The sequence below is a fragment of the Oculina patagonica genome, chromosome 11, assembly GCF_052425735.1.
Source record: "Oculina patagonica isolate OP01 chromosome 11, crgOcupat, whole genome shotgun sequence".
Lineage (NCBI taxonomy): Eukaryota > Metazoa > Cnidaria > Anthozoa > Scleractinia > Oculinidae > Oculina > Oculina patagonica.
Window position 1 is genome coordinate 801,956 of NC_135768.1, and position 17,676 is coordinate 819,631.

Consider the following 17,676-nt stretch of genomic DNA (forward strand, 5'->3'; position numbering starts at 1 on the left):
AAGCTGTGAATCTATTTATGATAATTTCCTATGTTCCAGCGCACATGGCACAAAGCTGAGAACAATTACTAGTACCGTATTTACTCGAATAAGCGCCGCGGCGCTTATTAAATTTTTCGCGCCTCAAGTGCGGCGCTTATTCGAGGGCGGCGCTTATTTGAGGGCGGCGCTTATTTAAAATTTGGACGCTGTAAAGAATCTAATCTAAACGAAACTTCTACAGTAACTAAAAGAATTTGGTCTTTTGATTGTCAGTATTCGTCTCTTACGGAAGACCGGTAGTTGTGCTTGCTGTCCCGACAAAGCTCACGGCCTTCACAACGTTAACAGAACTGCGTGTTGTTAGAATTTTGGATAGAAAAATAATAGGCGAGCGGTAACACATAATAACTTTGAACTGCAAAACATCGCTTTTGATGAAAAGGAATTTCCAAGGCTGTTTTAGAGTTTCTTTGTAGGCTATTTTTGTTTACACGGAATTACTCGAATAAGCGCCGCATTGGGACTGCGGCGCTTATTCGGGGGCGGCGCTTATTAACTTTTTTGTCCTGAATGCGGCGCTTATACGAGGGCGGCGCTTTTTCGGGGGCGGCGCTTATTCGAGTTAATACGGTAATTACTTGTACAAAAGAGTTTAAAAACAAACATTCTCATGAATATTTCGTTTGTTGTCGGCTTCAGTCGTCCGGCAGTTCGTGCATACTCTTTAAATAAATACATACTAATGATTGCAAGGGTCCTGTGCGACCTTAAAATGTCAGTCTTTAATGCCACTAAACGAGTAGTGATAGGTTCATTTAATAATCAATGTTTTCGTTTACTATATTCAACTTAATAGAGAATTGTAAAGCATAATTTGTAATGGTTATAGCGCTGGAATTTTAAGTTTAAAATTAGATTAAAATTTGCGTTACCTGGTGGGCTCTGTTACCATTATGTCTTACAACGGCAAACATGTTTTAATGGGGGGGGGGGGGAGAAAGTCGGCACTTTTCTTTGAAGACAAAGCAGTGCCTGGAAACGGTGCGGGTCTATGTCAATCTAGCCGTTGCTAAGAAAGACTCCGAACCATAGTTTTGTTTTCTCAGAAAGATTTAAATATCAATGACTGCGTGCGTGTGAAATGCGAATAGTGGCACTGTTTGCGTTTGATGTTTTACGAAGCTGAGATGTTTTTGGCATTTTTAGCCAGATTTCTCACTCGATGTTTCACGTCACTGAGAATGTTTTGGCGGCGTGGAATAACAAGCCAAAAATTTGTCACGGTTGGCATTTTACAACCAAAAAATAATAAATAATTTCAGAATCATTGGAGTTAGTTTTAATTAGTATAATTCGCAAGCCTAACTTTTGCCAGACTGGTCACCGTTATCACTGTTTGTTGTCTTGATGTCCGGCAAACATCAAAGGAGCAAACAAAATGCAAATAGCTATTGTGTTTTGTGCATGGTCAAGACCAAAACATACAATCTAAACAAAGAACTTTGTCAAGTTATTCACTGTACTATGCCCTTAGCAACCATTCGAGAGCTACTGCGCACACTCGGTTGCCCTGCACCGCTATTACCTTAAGGTGTCTCCCTACATTCTTTCTGGGGGGCCTTACCTACAATTTGCAATTGGCCTTTTAGCGACCTTTCCTCACTCGGATCGATATGAAAATTACACCATATATTGGTTTTCGATTGAAATTTGATTTAATATACTTTTTAGGGTAATCGATATTCCCGTGGCAACGGTAAACAGAAAACCGCCAAATGAGTAAATCAAAAATCAAAGTTTGAATCAGATTTACCGCTTAAATTCGATTCCCGTCGGGGACTCGGAAGTTTTCCTTGTCCCATGCTCGTGTCATGTTGAATACTTCATCTTCATTAATATCAGCATCTTAAGCTATGATGTACTGCAAATGAAATATTCGAGAATTAAAAAATTCTGTATGTTTGATTTAGCCTGTGTACAGCCGTGTAGGTAAGGCCCAGAAAAAACTGTAGGGAGACACCTTAGCTATGACCATTTTTTGAGACGTGTAACAAAAGAAGTTTCTCTCCCCCCCCACCCCCCCCCCCCCCCCCCCCAACACCACTCTGACAGTGATGATGTGGAAATTTCTTACTTTTAGGACACCTCACTGAGCGGCCAGTTGGGCATTTCCTGAGTAGTAGTTCGCTTTTGATTTCTGCAGCGAACAAAAAAAGTGCAAAATTGTGCAACATGACATATTTCATGTCGTGGAAAAAGTGGAAAGGTTTCCGAGAAAAGGAAGAAATTTAAGAACAAGGCCTGGATTGACGGAGAAAGTTGAACGATGAAATGTCAAGTCCCGTCCCAGGTATCAAGGGTCTTGATTAGCTAACGCATTCCCACATATATCACAAAATGTGTGTTCTCACATAAAAGATTAAGAACAAAAACCCGCGACGGTTAACGTTTAAGTAAAAAGAAGCAATTTCTTTGATTTTATACCGGTTATGGGGTCATAGGACAGAACTACAAATGCGTAAAATGAGTCGAATCCTGTCAAATGTCAGGAGGCTTTCCTCTTTTCAGGATTTTACTGAAACCTTTTCACCAGGAAGCCATTCCATGGCAACTCATCATTCCTTTCAAATTAAAGTTGTGTGAGAAGGGTTGTTAGTAATCCACGTAACGGCGGAACGCGGAACGGCGGAACGGCGGAACGAGAAACGGCGTAACGAGATTTTTTTTCTGCTTTTTTTTTTTTTTTTTAACAAACTAACCAACAAACAAACATTAAATATATCTCACAAAATAAAGGGCATGTATATCTTCTTTATCCTTAGAGGTCAATCTAGAGCCAGGATGTCGAGTTTATTTCGAGTTAGGATTTCAAGGAGAAGCGCGACCGGCCTTCGGACTTGCTCGCGCCGATCGATCATGATCGAGACAATGAAACGAACAAAGTCGAAGCAAGTCAACAAAGCCGTTGACAAAAAAAAAAAAAAATAGAAGGGCCTGAAAAGTTACTGATTTCGTAAGAAAAAAAAAAAACAGAAATGAAAAGCCCACAACAAGGGGTATTTTCAGTTGGTCACCCATCCAAGTACTATTCCTGCCCAACAGGGCTTAACTTCGGCGATCGGACAAGAACCGTTGCTTTCCATGTGGTATCAGAAAGCGCGTAAATCAGCTCATAATAGTTAAGTCCAGTTTTAGAAGGAAAGTGCCAAATTGTCCATAAGATCCATTTAAACAAGGTATTCCTTTTTCACTATTTGCATGATTCTTATAACCCTTTGTCTCGTCTTAAACTGATACCACAAGGAAAGCATCGGTTTTCGTCCGATCGCCGAAGTTAAGCTCTGTTGAGCGGGGTTAACACTGTCCGTTTTTTTTTCTTACGAAATCAGTAACTTTTCAGGCCCTTCTATTTTTTTTTTTTTGTCAACGGCTTTGTTGACTTGCTTCGACTTTGTTCGTTTCATTGTCTCGATCATGATCGATCGGCGCGAGCAAGTCCGAAGGCCGGTCGCGCTTCTCCTTGAAATCCTAACTCGAAATAAACTCGACATCCTGGCTCTAGATTGACCTCTAAGGATAAAGAAGATATACATGCCCTTTATTTTGTGAGATATATTTAATGTTTGTTTGTTGGTTAGTTTGTTAAAAAAAAAAAAAAAAAAAGCAGAAAAAAAATCTCGTTACGCCGTTTCTCGTTCCGCCGTTCCGCCGTTCCGCGTTCCGCCGTTACGTGGATTACTAACAACCTGTGAGAAGTTCTAAAAACTTGGTAGGTATGTGTTGTGGTTTAAATTTAGAGCAGTTTTCAATTGAGTGTCGTAAAACCAAAAGCAAAGTAATTAGCTGTTATTACTCTAGCCAATCACAAAAGACACAGACAATCCAGTGAACCAATCAAACCTCGAAGCAAATACATGTAGCCGGCACGGAGCGCGGGAAAACGTGCGCGAGCGAGTCACAATTGGTTTTGATTTTAGTTCTGATTGGCTGAGAAAGTGGCTTGAAATTTTTAAGCCAATCACTAAGTGTAGCAATACACCACTTTCATAATGGCGGCCAATTTATTTATTCTTTTATATGTATGTTAATTAGCCCTACTGGCCTCGTTTTAGTGTAAAAATTCTTTTGAATTTTTCACATGCTGACGAGGCCAGTAGGGCTAATTAACATACATATAAAAGAATAAATAAATTGGCCGCCATTATGAAAGTGGTGTATGCAAAACCAAAGCAATCGCAATTTACTTTCGACACTCAAGTGAGAACTGCTCTATCTTTGCGGGTTTAAAATTTTGAAACCAGTTTGATTTTTATTTTTGATCGTCTTATAAAAGGAAATAAAAGTCATATTATATATTAAACCACAACATATGCAACAGACAACGGTCCATTCCGTCGTTCCATCTAGCCGTCACTCCATACCATACTTATTCCCAAATTTTTCAGTGAGTCAAAAATATCCGTGACATCAGAAGCTATCAGTTGGGGGCCCTGGGAATCGGGAACATTCGTCTACGTATTCTGCTGCCGTGGAAAGTTGTTTTCCCGTGATGCGATGAAGTAATTTACTGGTTGAAAACGTGGTTAACAACTGAGCCATTCTTTCTTCTGTTTCTTGTCGTTTCTGACATTTTAAAAAGAGAGGTAAGTAAGCTTATTAAAGTTATTTCTCGATCCTCGTGCATGTCAATATAATCAAGTTAAGACGACTCCATCACTTCATGGCCCTATATTGATAAATGCGAATATAATATATATTCAGTATATTTGGGATAAGAGATTCGAGATAAGAGATATGAAATTCTCAACACTTCGGTCATATTAGGTTCTGTAGTGTGCAGTAGGCCGTACAGTGGTTCGACTACGATCATGAGTCGAGCAAAGTTTTGCTCAACATGAAAACCTGAATCAGTCAAAATGGCGAATTAAGCGGACGATAACACCACACTATCTGATCTATCTATAAAACCTGAATTGTTAAAAATCGAAAATCACTGAGAGAAGAGTAAAAGTCTGACTTTCTCACAGGATTAACATGATTAAAATACATGTAAACTCTCGCTGCATCTGTTTGTTTGTTATATGTGACGTCATCAAAGCTGCAAGTTTTTTACCGTATTTACTCGAATAAGCGGCGCTTATTAAATTTTTCGCGCCTCAAGTGCGGCGCTTGTTTGAGGGCGGCGCTTATTTAAAAATTGGACGCCACAAACAATTGTATACAGACGAAAAACTTCTACAGTAACAAAAAGAAGGGACTTTTGATTGTCAGTATTCATCTCTGATCTTATATATATATGGAAGAGATCGAGTTTTGCGCTTGCTGTCCCGACAAAGTTCACGGCCTTCACAACATTAACAAAACTACCTATTGTAAGAATTTTGGATAGAAAAAATAACGGGCGAGCGATAAAATATAATAACTTTGAACTGCGAAACATCCCTTAATATAATTTATATACATATTGACAAGATCTAAAAGTTAAAAGCTAATTTAAAAAGATATGTTTTAAGACAAGATTTAAAAATAAAAATAGAACTAATATTATGCAGGCTAGCTGGAAGTGCATTCCAGAGTGTAGGCGCACTGACACTAAAAGATCTGTCACCAAAAGACTTTTTCATTTTCCCTTCTGGGTGCACTTAAAGCGTGCCTGAATTTATAGGGGAAAAAGTAATTTCCAAGGTTGTTTTAGAGTTGCTTTGTAGTGCAATTTTTAGTTTCGTGGAATTCCTCGAATAAGCGCTTCATCGTGACTGCGACGCTTATTTGGGGGCGGCGCTTATTAACTTCTTGGTCCCAAATGCGGTGCTTATTCGAGGGCAGCGCTTATTCGGGGACGGCGCTTAAGTTCAAGTTAAGGTGTACAAACATGCATATGCATGTTGGTATGCCAACTAAATTCTGTCAAATAGAAACTCTGTAATATTCAAGAATAATATTATGCTCGGATGCGTGACTTGAGGGGAAAAAAGCAAGTGGCACATGAAAACAGCTCAAATCTGGCCACAATCCATGAATTGCCAGTCCAGTATGATGCGTGATCTGCTTATTTTTAGGACCATGATTTGTGATTAATCCTGAAAATGTTCGTGAAAAATGAAAACAAATTATATTCAAATTATATTAAACTGGAGATCCTGAACTGTCAAAATCGCCTGCTGTGGGGTCAATATTTTAGCAAACCGCAATTTTACAATTTGAACCGTTTGTTGTGGTAATTTCCTGCAAAATTTGCCTTGGAGACGACACTGATCAGTTGCTCATATGATGATATCTGGCTGCTAAAGGCAAATACATGTACCCCTGAACTGAAAATTTGTAAACAGAGCTTCCCAACTGTGGCCAAGCCCGGCCATCATCTCCAGCGTCGCCGGAAAGATACGCATCCCCAACCTTTCTCCCGAGCCACATTTCCTCAAGAGAAATGAACACTTCTGCCAGGTGCGCGCTGTGTACGCACCGGAAGCCCGCGACGACAACGCACAGCTGCAAGCCGCCCCGCAACCCAGGCCACCTATCCTTCAGACCAGCACGAAACTCTCTTCAAACGTGTGTCTCGATCCAGAGAACTTACTTCCTCGCGATATGAGAGCCAAATTTACCTCACTCCTGGACGAGTACGACCACGTCTTTGACCCAAACATAAAAGGTTACAATGGCTCAGCAGGTCCGTTCGAAGCCAGGGTAAACATGGGCCCTGTGGAACCCCCCCAACGGAAAGGCCGTCTGCCACAGTATGCCCGTCACCAGCTACTGGAGCTGCAACAGAAGTTTGACGAACTAGAAACATTGGGTGTCTTTAGACGCCCCGAAGACATCAACGTTGCAGTTGAGTACCTAAACCCGTCTTTCCTCATCAAGAAAGCCAATGGTGGTTACCGCCTAGTCACTGCATTTGCTGACGTTGGTCGCTACAGCAAGCCTCAGCCCTCTCTTATACCTGATGTCGACTCCACCTTACGCCTTATTGCCCAGTGGAAACACATTGTCGCGACAGACCTGACCAGCGCATTCTACCAGATTCCACTCTCACGTGACTCTATGAAATATTGCGGCGTCGCCACACCATTCCGAGGTGTGCGTGTGTATGCCCGGTCTGCCATGGGCATGCCAGGTTCAGAGACCGCCCTCGAAGAGCTCATGAGCCCAGTGCTCGGTGACCTGTTGCAGGAAGGCATTGTTGCTAAAATCGCTGACGATCTGTATTGTGGCGGCAACTCCCCAGAAGAACTCCTGCAGAACTGGACGAAAGTTTTACAAGCCCTCAACAAATGCGATCTCTGCCTTTCCGCATCAAAGACCGTCATCAACCCACAATCCACAACAATACTAGGCTGGATTTGGAACTGTGGCACCTTAAGTGCCAGCCCACACCGCATCGCCGCCCTTGCTTCATGCCCTGCACCCGACACCGTAGCCCGAATGCGGTCCTTCATTGGAGCTTTCAAGGTGCTCTCCCGTGTCATTCCTGGATGCTCTACACTCCTTGCAAAACTTGATGACACTGTTGCTGGCCGTGAATCTAACGAAACGATCCAGTGGACAGATGACCTCACTGCATCATTCCACAACACCCAGACAGCCCTATCCAATACCCGCACCATCTCCCTCCCCAGACCTGCAGACCAACTCTGGATAGTGACAGACGGAGCTGTTCGGAAACCTGGAATAGGCGCCACCCTATATGTCACCCGTGATGGCAAGCTACGCGTGGCAGGATTTTTCAGCGCCAAACTACGCGGCTCCCAGACAGCGTGGCTACCACTAAACACGCCGTTGCCACTAAACACTTCAGCCCTTACCTGATACAGTCTCATCATAAGGCCTGCATACTGACCGACAGCAAACCATGTGTACAGGCATATGAAAAACTTTGCCGAGGAGAGTTCTCAGCAAGCCCCCGTGTGTCTACCTTCCTGTCTACTGTGAGCCGATATCAGGCCTCTGTAAGACACGTATCCGGCTCTGCAATACTGCCGTCAGATTTCTCCAGCCGTAATGCTGCCCCGTGTGAAGATGAAGCCTGCCAGGTCTGCGCATTTACGAAACTCACCCAAGAATCAGTTGTCAGACACACATCTACTCAAGACATACTTCGTGGCACCAAGCACCTCCCATTCACCAGCCGCACCGCCTGGTTGACTACGCAGGCCGAATGCCCTGATTTACGACGCACTCGTGCACACCTACAACAGGGAACACGTCCTTCGAAAAAGCTAACGAACTTGAGGGATGTTAAGAGGTACCTCAACGTAGCAACCATCGCGAAGGATGGCTTGCTTGTTGTTAAGCGCAACGAGCCTCTCGCACCAACCCGCGAATGCATTATTGTCCCCCGACAAGTACTAGAGGGACTCCTAACCACTTTACACATCCAACTCGGTCACCCATCCAGTCATCAACTCAAAGCTGTAACAAAGCGCTACCTGTATGCCCTGGACATAGACAAGGCCATTGACCATGTGACTCAAGCCTGCCACCAATGTGCTGCCTTGCGCCAAACTCCGAAAATGCGAGAGGAGCAGTCATCTTCCCCTCCGCCTGACGCCGTTGGCGTATCGTTCGCTGCAGATGTTACCAAGCGCTCAAGACAGCTCATACTAGTGTTACGTGAGTGTGTGACCTTCTTCACAGCCACGACTCTGCTAGAGGATGAGCGACACAACACACTACGTGATGCCCTAATCCGCCTTTGTGTCCAAATGCGTCCGCTAGACGGCCCGTCAGCCGTCATACGCACTGACCCCGCATCAGGGTTCAAGGCACTAACAGAAGACCTACTACTGAAACACCACAGAATCACCATAGAGATTGGAAATGCCAAGAATCGTAACAAGAACCCTGTCGCCGAGAGGGCCGTTCAAGAGGTTGAAAATGAGTTACTCCGACATGACCCGCTAGGCGGTCCTGTGTCCCCTGTGACCCTGTCAGTAGCAACAGCCACCCTTAACGCACGCATCCGCTCACGTGGCCTTTCTGCTAGGGAGATGTGGACACAGCGTGATCAATTCTCAAACCAGCAGATACCACTGCACGACCAAAACCTCATCGTTCAGCAACACGAACAACGTATTGCCAACCACCATCACAGCGAGAAGGCTAAGGCCCCCATCGCAAAGAACCGTCCAGCTGAGCACATCACCGTCGGTGACTTGGTCTACCTGTACTCAGACCACAACAAGACAAGAGCACGCGATCGCTATTTGGTTGTAGAAGTAACCGGATCTTTCTGCAACATCAGAAAGTTTGTCGGCTCTCAGCTACGAAGCACATCTTACCGGGTGAAAACCTCAGATTGCTACCGGGTCCCATCTGAAGTAGCAGACTACCGACCATCCGCTTTTAACGATGATGTAGACTCGTCCTCCGATGAAGCCCCACCAGCACAGCCAGTGCGTTCCCCGCCATCTCCGCCTGTCATACCGAGTGCAATCTCAACACCTGCAACTCAAGATTTTCCTCATGACAGCCTTCCTGATGGTGGACAGGAGCCCTGCGAAGACAACCACCCCAATCCAGTAACAGACTCCCCCGCCAGTGACTCTGAAACCAGTCCCCCGCCCCGCAGATCCACACGTGTGCGACGTCCTCCAGCCCGTTACAATGACTTTGTTCTGGACTCGAACTAACTACAAAAAAAACAGAGGCAGATAGAACAATTTATAGTTTTTGTTATAAGTTTAATACCCGTTCATGTTTGTAATTAGCATGTAGCTCTAAGGTTAGCTCGCTACACATTTGTAAAGTTTGAGGGAAGAAGAAAAGGAAGTTGCGCCAGTACCGGTCAGCGGTACGTTAGTAATAGGCATGCGTAGAAGCGTCCTTCTTCCTCGGTCCTCGTGTGGTCGTTCGTGTCAACTTGTTCTGTGATCGCTCAGGCTTATTAAAGGTTCCAGTTGTGTAACGAATCGTGTCATCGATCTACCTCTGCTTTATTTACTGGCGCATATTTAACAAATTATTATTCCACAAGCGCGCGTTCGATAAGAGATGTTAGATAGTCAACGAGGCGCGTAGCGCTGAGTTGGCTATGACGATCACATATCCAACAAGCGCGAGTGGAATAATTGTTTTATTAAAAACGACCAAAGAATTGCAATATTTGAGCTCCCGAGCTATTTTCGTTGACACGTATTGGCTATTTGTGGTCAATGGTATATGAGCTCATATACCATTGCCTGTTAACCAATCAAAACGCAGAAATTGCAATATACCATTGCTAGTAATATTCTTCAAGCTGCTTAAAATTGAACCGATTTGATAAGGGTCACGTTAGCCTCCAGTCCAGCTGGAATACCTTAAAAGCTCACGTATAAGCTAAGCAACCACCTCAGGGTTTTTTTTCAAGAAAGAATTTGTCATAATAATTCACCTTCTGAAAAGTTAAAAGTTTGTTAGGGAGCTTACAACATGACAAAAAAGCTCAAAGAGATATTTAAGAGTACTGATATACAAAGTTAATTAATAAATTATTAGTTCTATTGTGCCTATAATTTTTGTAGGAGTAGTGTGTATTGTTATTGTTGTCAAGATTACGATCAGCCCTCAGGGTTGATCACTTATGATAAGTTAAAAACAAAGGAAAAAACTCAGTTCTAAATTCCTGCAAAGGTGGTTTGTTGCTAATTAAGGGAGGGTTTCTCAAGTGTGACAGGGCTGCTAAGGGTAGCTGGTCACTATAAATGAGGCTGTGGTCTCATTAGCAAAGCTTCCACTGTAATCTTATTCTAGCCATAAACTCCTCTTGCCATGAGCCAAAGAAAAGTTATGCATGTAAATTATTTATCCAGTGCTGAGAGGATTGTGGTAACTTCCGATGATATATTCTGCCTTTGACAGAGGCATTTATTATTTTAGTGGGAAGAGGAAGCTAGAAGGAGGCAGGAAAAGAAAGAGCGAGAAGCCAAATTCCCAAAGTGTTGGGAACCAGGAGAAATAGGAAAAAAATTGCAACATTGCAAAATAAGTAAGTATATCTTTATGTAAGTGTCAAATCTTCTAGCACTTGATATACTTTATTGGTGATGCTTAATAATAAAACTTGGGAGGTGTACATGTGGTGGTCTAATTGTTAGTGCACTGGACTCCAGATTAAGCGGCCCAGGTTCGAGCCCTGACCGGGGCACTCAGTGTAATGTGATCTTGGGCAAGACATTTTACTCTCATAGTGCCTCTCTTCAACCAGGTGTATAAATGGGTACCAGCAAATTTAATGCTGGTGGGGAACCCTGCAGTGGACTAGCATCCCATCCAGGGGAGAGTAGAGATACTCCTAGTCACTCCATGCTAGAAATCTGGGTTAGCTCCGGCCTGAAAGGCCACTAGGCTCCTATACAGACTTTACCTAATAAAATTAACAAAATACACATCTTCAGTAGTAAAATGTTCAAAATATGGGCATGGGAAGCGGGCACTTCAGAACCCCTAGCCTTCGCTCCCCACATTTTACCATAATTTCCTGTTTTTTAAAACAGGAAAATTAAAAATAATATTTAGGAAATTTAAAAATACGCAACCAGTAAATTAATGTACACCACTTGGTGGTTTGTATGGTATTTCATAAAGGTTTACTGTGCAGAAACAATATAGGAATAGCCCAGGGGGGGTACTCGGGATTTTAAGTGACGGGGATGATCGAAGGATTTTTTTGGGTTCGAAATTTTCGATTCCCGGATTTTTTTGGGTAGGAAAATTTGGCAAGTATTTTTTTGATTTAAGTAGGGATGTTTTTGGGTATTTAAAACAATCTGAACATTCGTGGTAGTGCTTTGGCTGCATTTTTCTGTGAATAAAGTACAAACAAACATGTTTTGTTGTTGATTTTTGAGGGGTTAATTTTTGATCTAGGGATTTTTTTGGGTTATGTTGGAAGCCCTTGGGATTTTTTTGGGTCTTGAATTTTGCCCCCATTCGAACATCCCCGTCATTTGAAATCCCGAGTACCCCCCCTGGGAGGAATAGAATGGAATAGAGCAGAGCAGAGCAAATTAAAGCAGAGCAGAGCAGAACAGAATAGAATAAAACTCACATCGAGTTGAGCTGAGAAAGTTTATTTTCTACTTATAAAAATGAACTTAGCCAATTATAGCCAAGAGTAGCCAATTATGGCATTTTGAGAGGTATGGACAAAAAAATGATTCAGAATTTTATGAAAATGTAAGGCAACGAAAAATTATGTACAGTAACCCTCCACTCTAACTGATACCCAGGGTTGTCAAAATGATTTAAAGTACCAGGAGATATTTTAATAGTAGATGGCACTGGTGGCTGGAGGCCCCTCATCATGCAGGTCTGGGGACTGGAAAGGTATATCCTTGGGGTCCAGGACACAAAGCCCTCGGGGGCAAAATGGATTAAAGGTTTTACACTAGTTAGCTGAAATAATTTCAATTAATTTGCAATTATTGCCACTCCTAAAAGCAATTCTATCAATTGTAAGTCCCACCTGCTTCTCCAATATCATGCTCAGAACTAAACTACTAGCATTCGGAGTAGCCAGTGCAGTATTCAGAATAGCCGGTGAAATGCGCCAGCTAGTTGCCGGCATTGTAAATTTTGACAACCCTGGATACCTTTGGGACCACAACCTGATGTCTGCAGTAATTAACAGAGAAAGTCTGTATAAATGGTGGGAATTATTTTCAGTAATTCTTTAATTCACCAAGGCTTCAACTCCTGCCCATAATAATGAGGTATTTGTAATTAGCGAGGTGTCTGCAAGGTGGCCGGCAGCTGTCTGTTTTCCGTCAGTTACATTTACCACCCACCCCCTTGGGTTGTTTTCTTCATGATTACCTTCAATGCTTGCCGTGCATGTAACTATCTTGAAAAGCTCGTGAAGATTTATTTTAACTGCCTCCTACTTCCTGATAATGAATTGGCATGATGAAGAACAACCCTAACCCTAACCCATTCAGCAAATGCTGATAGAAGTTTTACTGTAGCTAATTAAGATTGATGGGGTTCTTGTCTCAGTAAATTTATTCTCATAAATTAAATACCTTTTTAGGTTGGCATGGCAACTACATTAAGCAAGCCAACAACACTTTCAGGACCTTCTGGCTCCTCAACCACTTCTGTTCCTGGTAAGTAATAAAGTGGAACGTAATTTTTTCAAACCCTTACTTTTTCAAACCTCTTTTGCTCCACAAATATATTTTTAAAGGTCAAATTCCATGTACAGGAGTTGGCATAAAAATGGCTTTAGATCCCTCTACATAAGCTAAATAGGTAGGTGCCTCTCCAAAGGATATGGTTTTGAGCTGTTTTGGTCTGAAACTGGGTAATAAATTTCCCCATTATTCATTTTGGTCTGAAATTGTATATTGTTTACCTTTTGGTCTTGAATTGGGTGTGGTTTTAAAGGAAACCGTGATACTGAGCATACTTCCTATAAAATAATATATCAGTCAGATACCAAGGATAGCCCCCACCCGCATGCCAGGCTTTCATTGCTTTAATACGAATTGATTTTAGTTTTTCAGTTGCTTATAAGCAATGCTCAGGTTAACCGTTTTTTTTTTTCGAAATAGGTTACCCGGGTAAACTGCATTTTTGAACTGGTATAAACTATAGATGCAGATTTTGTTTGTTTTGTTTTTCGCTCACCCCATCTTTATGTTGCAAGCTATTTATGTTTTTAAAACTTTAATCTCTAATTCCATTAAATTGCTATAGTCAGCAGCTTTGACCTTGGAGACAACCAGAAGAGATGGGTTGTGATTGGTATTTGCTTGAACAGGCTTCTCTTACCAGTCCTCCGTGATTTTACTGGTCAAAAAATATCTAAACACTACACATCACTGAAGAGTTTGAATGCAATAGATACACAAGGTCCTTCAACATACATGAAGAAGGATGGATCATTTGTTTTGAAGTATGGAAGCATCAACAACAACAAAGGGAAAAAATCTCCATACGATTACAAAGTTACTACTGCTGAAGACCTGGGTAAACTTTACCTTGAGCCGCACATGGCCAAGTTTACAGGTATGATGTTGTTTTGTTGTTATAATATTTGATAATTTCATACCAAATAGGTGGCACATGACATTAATTTAACCGTTAGGGGCTACAGATTTGAGTGGGACACGACATCCCTGAAAAGCAGTATACCTTTTTGTTTCTTTGTTTTTATTTGAATAGGTGGTTAGTTAGTTTAGTTTGGTCATTTTTCTTGTAATTTACTTTTATATCATTCCATCCATCCATCCATCCATCCATCCATCCATCCATCCATCCATCCATCCATCCATCCATCCATCCATCCATCCATCCATCCATCCATCCATCCATCCATCCATCCATCCATCCATCCATCCATCCATCCATCCATCCATCCATCCATCCATCCATCCATCCATCCATCCATCCATCCATCCATCCATCCATCCATCCATCCATCCATCCATCCATCCATCCATCCATCCATCCATCCATCCATCCATCCATCCATCCATCCATCCATCCATCCATCCATCCATCCATCCATCCATCCATCCATCCATCCATCCATCCATCCATCCATCCATCCATCCATCCATCCATCCATCCATCCATCCATCCATCCATCCATCCATCCATCCATCCATCCATCCATCCATCCATCCATCCATCCATCCATCCATCCATTCCATCCATTCCATCCATTCCATCCATTCCATCCATTCCATCCATTCCATCCATTCCATCCATTCCATCCATTCCATCCATCCATCCATCCATCCATCCATTCCATCCATTCCATCCATCCATCCATCCATCCATCCATCCATCCATCCATCCATCCATCTATCTATCTATCTAGTGTGGGGGCAACATGATCACGAATAAAGTGTACGGACCAACTGCTCATAAAATTAACTGAAATATTCCAATAACGGCTTGAAGCTGTAGAAGAACTCAAAACAAAAGGAACAATTGAATAGAGAAAATTAGAGTTTATTAAAACTGATTGCATTTGGGTAAACTTGAAAAACAATCATAGGCGTAGGAAGGGGGGGCGAGGGGGGATGCAACCCCCCCCCCTAGCACCGAAATCGTTTCCTCTCCCATATTACTGTTTGATTTTTCTAGCAAGTTTTGCGTGACACCTCAGTTCTATTCAGTTGCAATCATTTTGAAGTGGGTAGGAAATTCGCGATGATGTCCAGAAGTTGGGCTTTTGCATAGCTATTGCCAGCGGTGTATCCAGTATAAGACGTTGAAACAAAGTTGTCACAAAAGTGATGAAGTAAATGCTTTTGACTCACATGTTAAGTTATGAGCGCCAGCTCAAATTTCTCAACGAAATGTTTAAACCCATTTACCCCTGAATATTTCATACACTTTTGTATAACTTCTAAGTTGGGCAAAAACAATGTAAATTGGCTCCCCAAAAGATAGTTACATTTTTTTGCTGAACTACAGTGGTTAAAAAAAATATTTCCGGAGAAAAAGGATACATTTCGGGCAGTAAGGTCTCCCGCCCCCCCCCCCCCCCCCCCCCCCCAAAGCCCAAGGTCCGAAGATGCCCGTAAGCCAATGACAACAATTCAACAAATGAATACCAATTTCAACTCTTGGGTGGAGGCAGGCACTGTGAGAGTGCCTCTCCCAACGACCCTTGGATATCTTGATACGAAGTCCAATGCACAAACCATCTGTAACCACAGCTTCCGTTTTGAACGTATTTGAAATATAACAGCTGAATACTTAACAGGTATAATCCTCCACACTAGAACTAAGAACGAGTAAATACACAGAGATACATACATACATACATACATACTTTATTGACGCTCCCTAAAAAGGGTTTTTCAGCTCAATATAATAAAATTACAAATACAGATTAAAAATTTAAAAATTTAGATTAATTAAGAATATAAGTATAATTCTAATTACAATAAATATGTCAAAAATATTCTAAATGTAAAAAATTAACCTAATAATACATTTGCGAAATGGCGCCTAAAATTCCTCGGGCATTTTAAAGACTTGATGTTACTATTTAAAGAGTTCCAGAGTTTAGCTCCTCTGTAGGTAAAAGAGCGTTGTCCTGTTGACAGTCGGCATAAGGGTATATCCAAGGCACTAGACGATCGAGTTTGTCTATTATGGACATGGGAACGTAGTTTAAACATATCGACAAGATAGTCTGGAACAAGTTTGTTAATGCATTTGTGCATCATGGTTGCATCGTTTAGAATGAGTCTCTCTTTAATAGGAAGCCAGTTCAGTGATCGCAGCCCATCCGAAATATGATCATACTTTCTTAGTCCCAAAATGATTCGTCCAGCGAAATTTTGGACTTTTTGTAACTTGGCAATATTGCTGTTACTGGTATTACTCCAAACAGTTGAACAATACAGTAGTTTACTAAAAACAAAGGAATTCATTACCAACAAAAGCGTTTTCCTGTCCAGCAGATGCTTGATTCTGTTGATTTGTTTCAATTTAAGAAGACAATTCGAAACTGTTTTAGTGATATGTTCGTTGTAACTGAGGCATGCGTCGAGATGAACACCTAAGTCTTTAACAACAGGCACAGGTGTTAATTCTTTATCAAGCAGTCTTATACTGAATGATGAAAGTTTCTGCAAGAGTTGTGGTACTCCAACGGCTAAAACTTTAGTTTTGTCCGGATTGATCAAAAGGGAATGTTTACAGCACCACTGAGATATTCTCATGAGATCTTCGTTCAAGGCAGAGATAGACGTGGATAGTTCGGCAGGTGAGAAGGACAAATACAGTTTGCAGTCGTCGACATAGGAGGCAGATATACAACGTTTAGGAACAGAAAGGAGGTCGTTAACGTAGATTGTAAACAGAACTGGACCTAAAATAGAACCTTGTGGAACTCCGAACTCGAGTGGGAGTACTTTAGAAACTGCATCACCAATTCGAACGCACTGTTGTCGGTCAGAAAGGTAACTCTGGAACCAATCTAACGCACACTGGGAAAAGTCGAGACTTTGCAGCTTGGATAATAAGATGTCGTGTCGAATACTGTCAAATGCTTTAGACATATCTAGTAAAACCATGATCGAGACTTTCTTGTTATCCATAGCCTGGAGTAACTTGTCCGTAACGTACAACAGAGCTGTTTCTGTTGAGTGAAGCTTTCTGTTTCCGCTCTGATGTACTGCCAATTTATTGTTTTTAATTAGATATTCCATAAGTTGTCCATGTACTAGCCTTTCAGTAACTTTTGAAACTATAGGCAATAATGAAATGGGGCGGTAATTGCTAGGGACGTCTGGGCTACCGCATTTAAGAATAGGCGTAATTTCTGCCGTTTTCCATGCACGTGCGAACGTGTTGGTGAATAAAGAGTTGTTCACAATGCGGGTAATTGTTGACAGTGTACAGGGTAGACAGTCTTTTAGAATTCTAGAAGATATTTTATCCATTCCTGGAGCCTTGTTAGATGGTAGTCCTCTAATCACCTTTTCAACTTGACTTTCTGTGACTTGGTGGAGCTCAAATAATTCCGGGCTAACGTTGGAGGACATATGTAAAGGAGTCGGAACATCCAGATTTACATTAAGTCCATGATGTAAAGCTAAGTCACTAGCTTTTTGAGCAGTCGTACTGCCGACAGAAGTAAAGAAATCATTTAATTCGTTAGCAAACCCAGTGAGATCTTCAGAAGCCATACAAGTATCTTGATGTTTACGTGGTAGACATCGATCAATGATTTTCCAAATTGAG

General features: G+C 41.9%; 2 protein-coding genes and 1 pseudogene across 3 annotated transcripts in view; 2 read left to right on the forward strand and 1 right to left on the reverse strand.

Annotated features, from left to right (window-relative positions):
- LOC144629896 (uncharacterized) overlaps positions 1-17,676 on the reverse strand; it is a 67,027-nt gene that overhangs the window by 10,219 nt on the left and 39,132 nt on the right. The window lies entirely within an intron of this gene.
- The window catches only part of LOC144629890 (uncharacterized), a 45,731-nt gene continuing 32,543 nt past the window's right edge, over positions 4,489-17,676 (forward strand). The window contains exons 1-3 of one of the 2 annotated variants that reach the window (XM_078488136.1): positions 4,489-4,625; positions 12,995-13,070; positions 13,663-13,974. In XM_078488136.1, the coding sequence (XP_078344262.1) occupies positions 13,001-13,070; positions 13,663-13,974 (382 nt within the window). In that variant the 5' untranslated portion in view covers positions 4,489-4,625; positions 12,995-13,000. Of the gene's footprint in view, positions 4,626-12,994; positions 13,071-13,662; positions 13,975-17,676 lie in introns of those variants that run through there. The other variant, XM_078488135.1, reaches the window with a different exon arrangement.
- Positions 6,606-9,614, forward strand: LOC144630949 (uncharacterized; annotated as a pseudogene).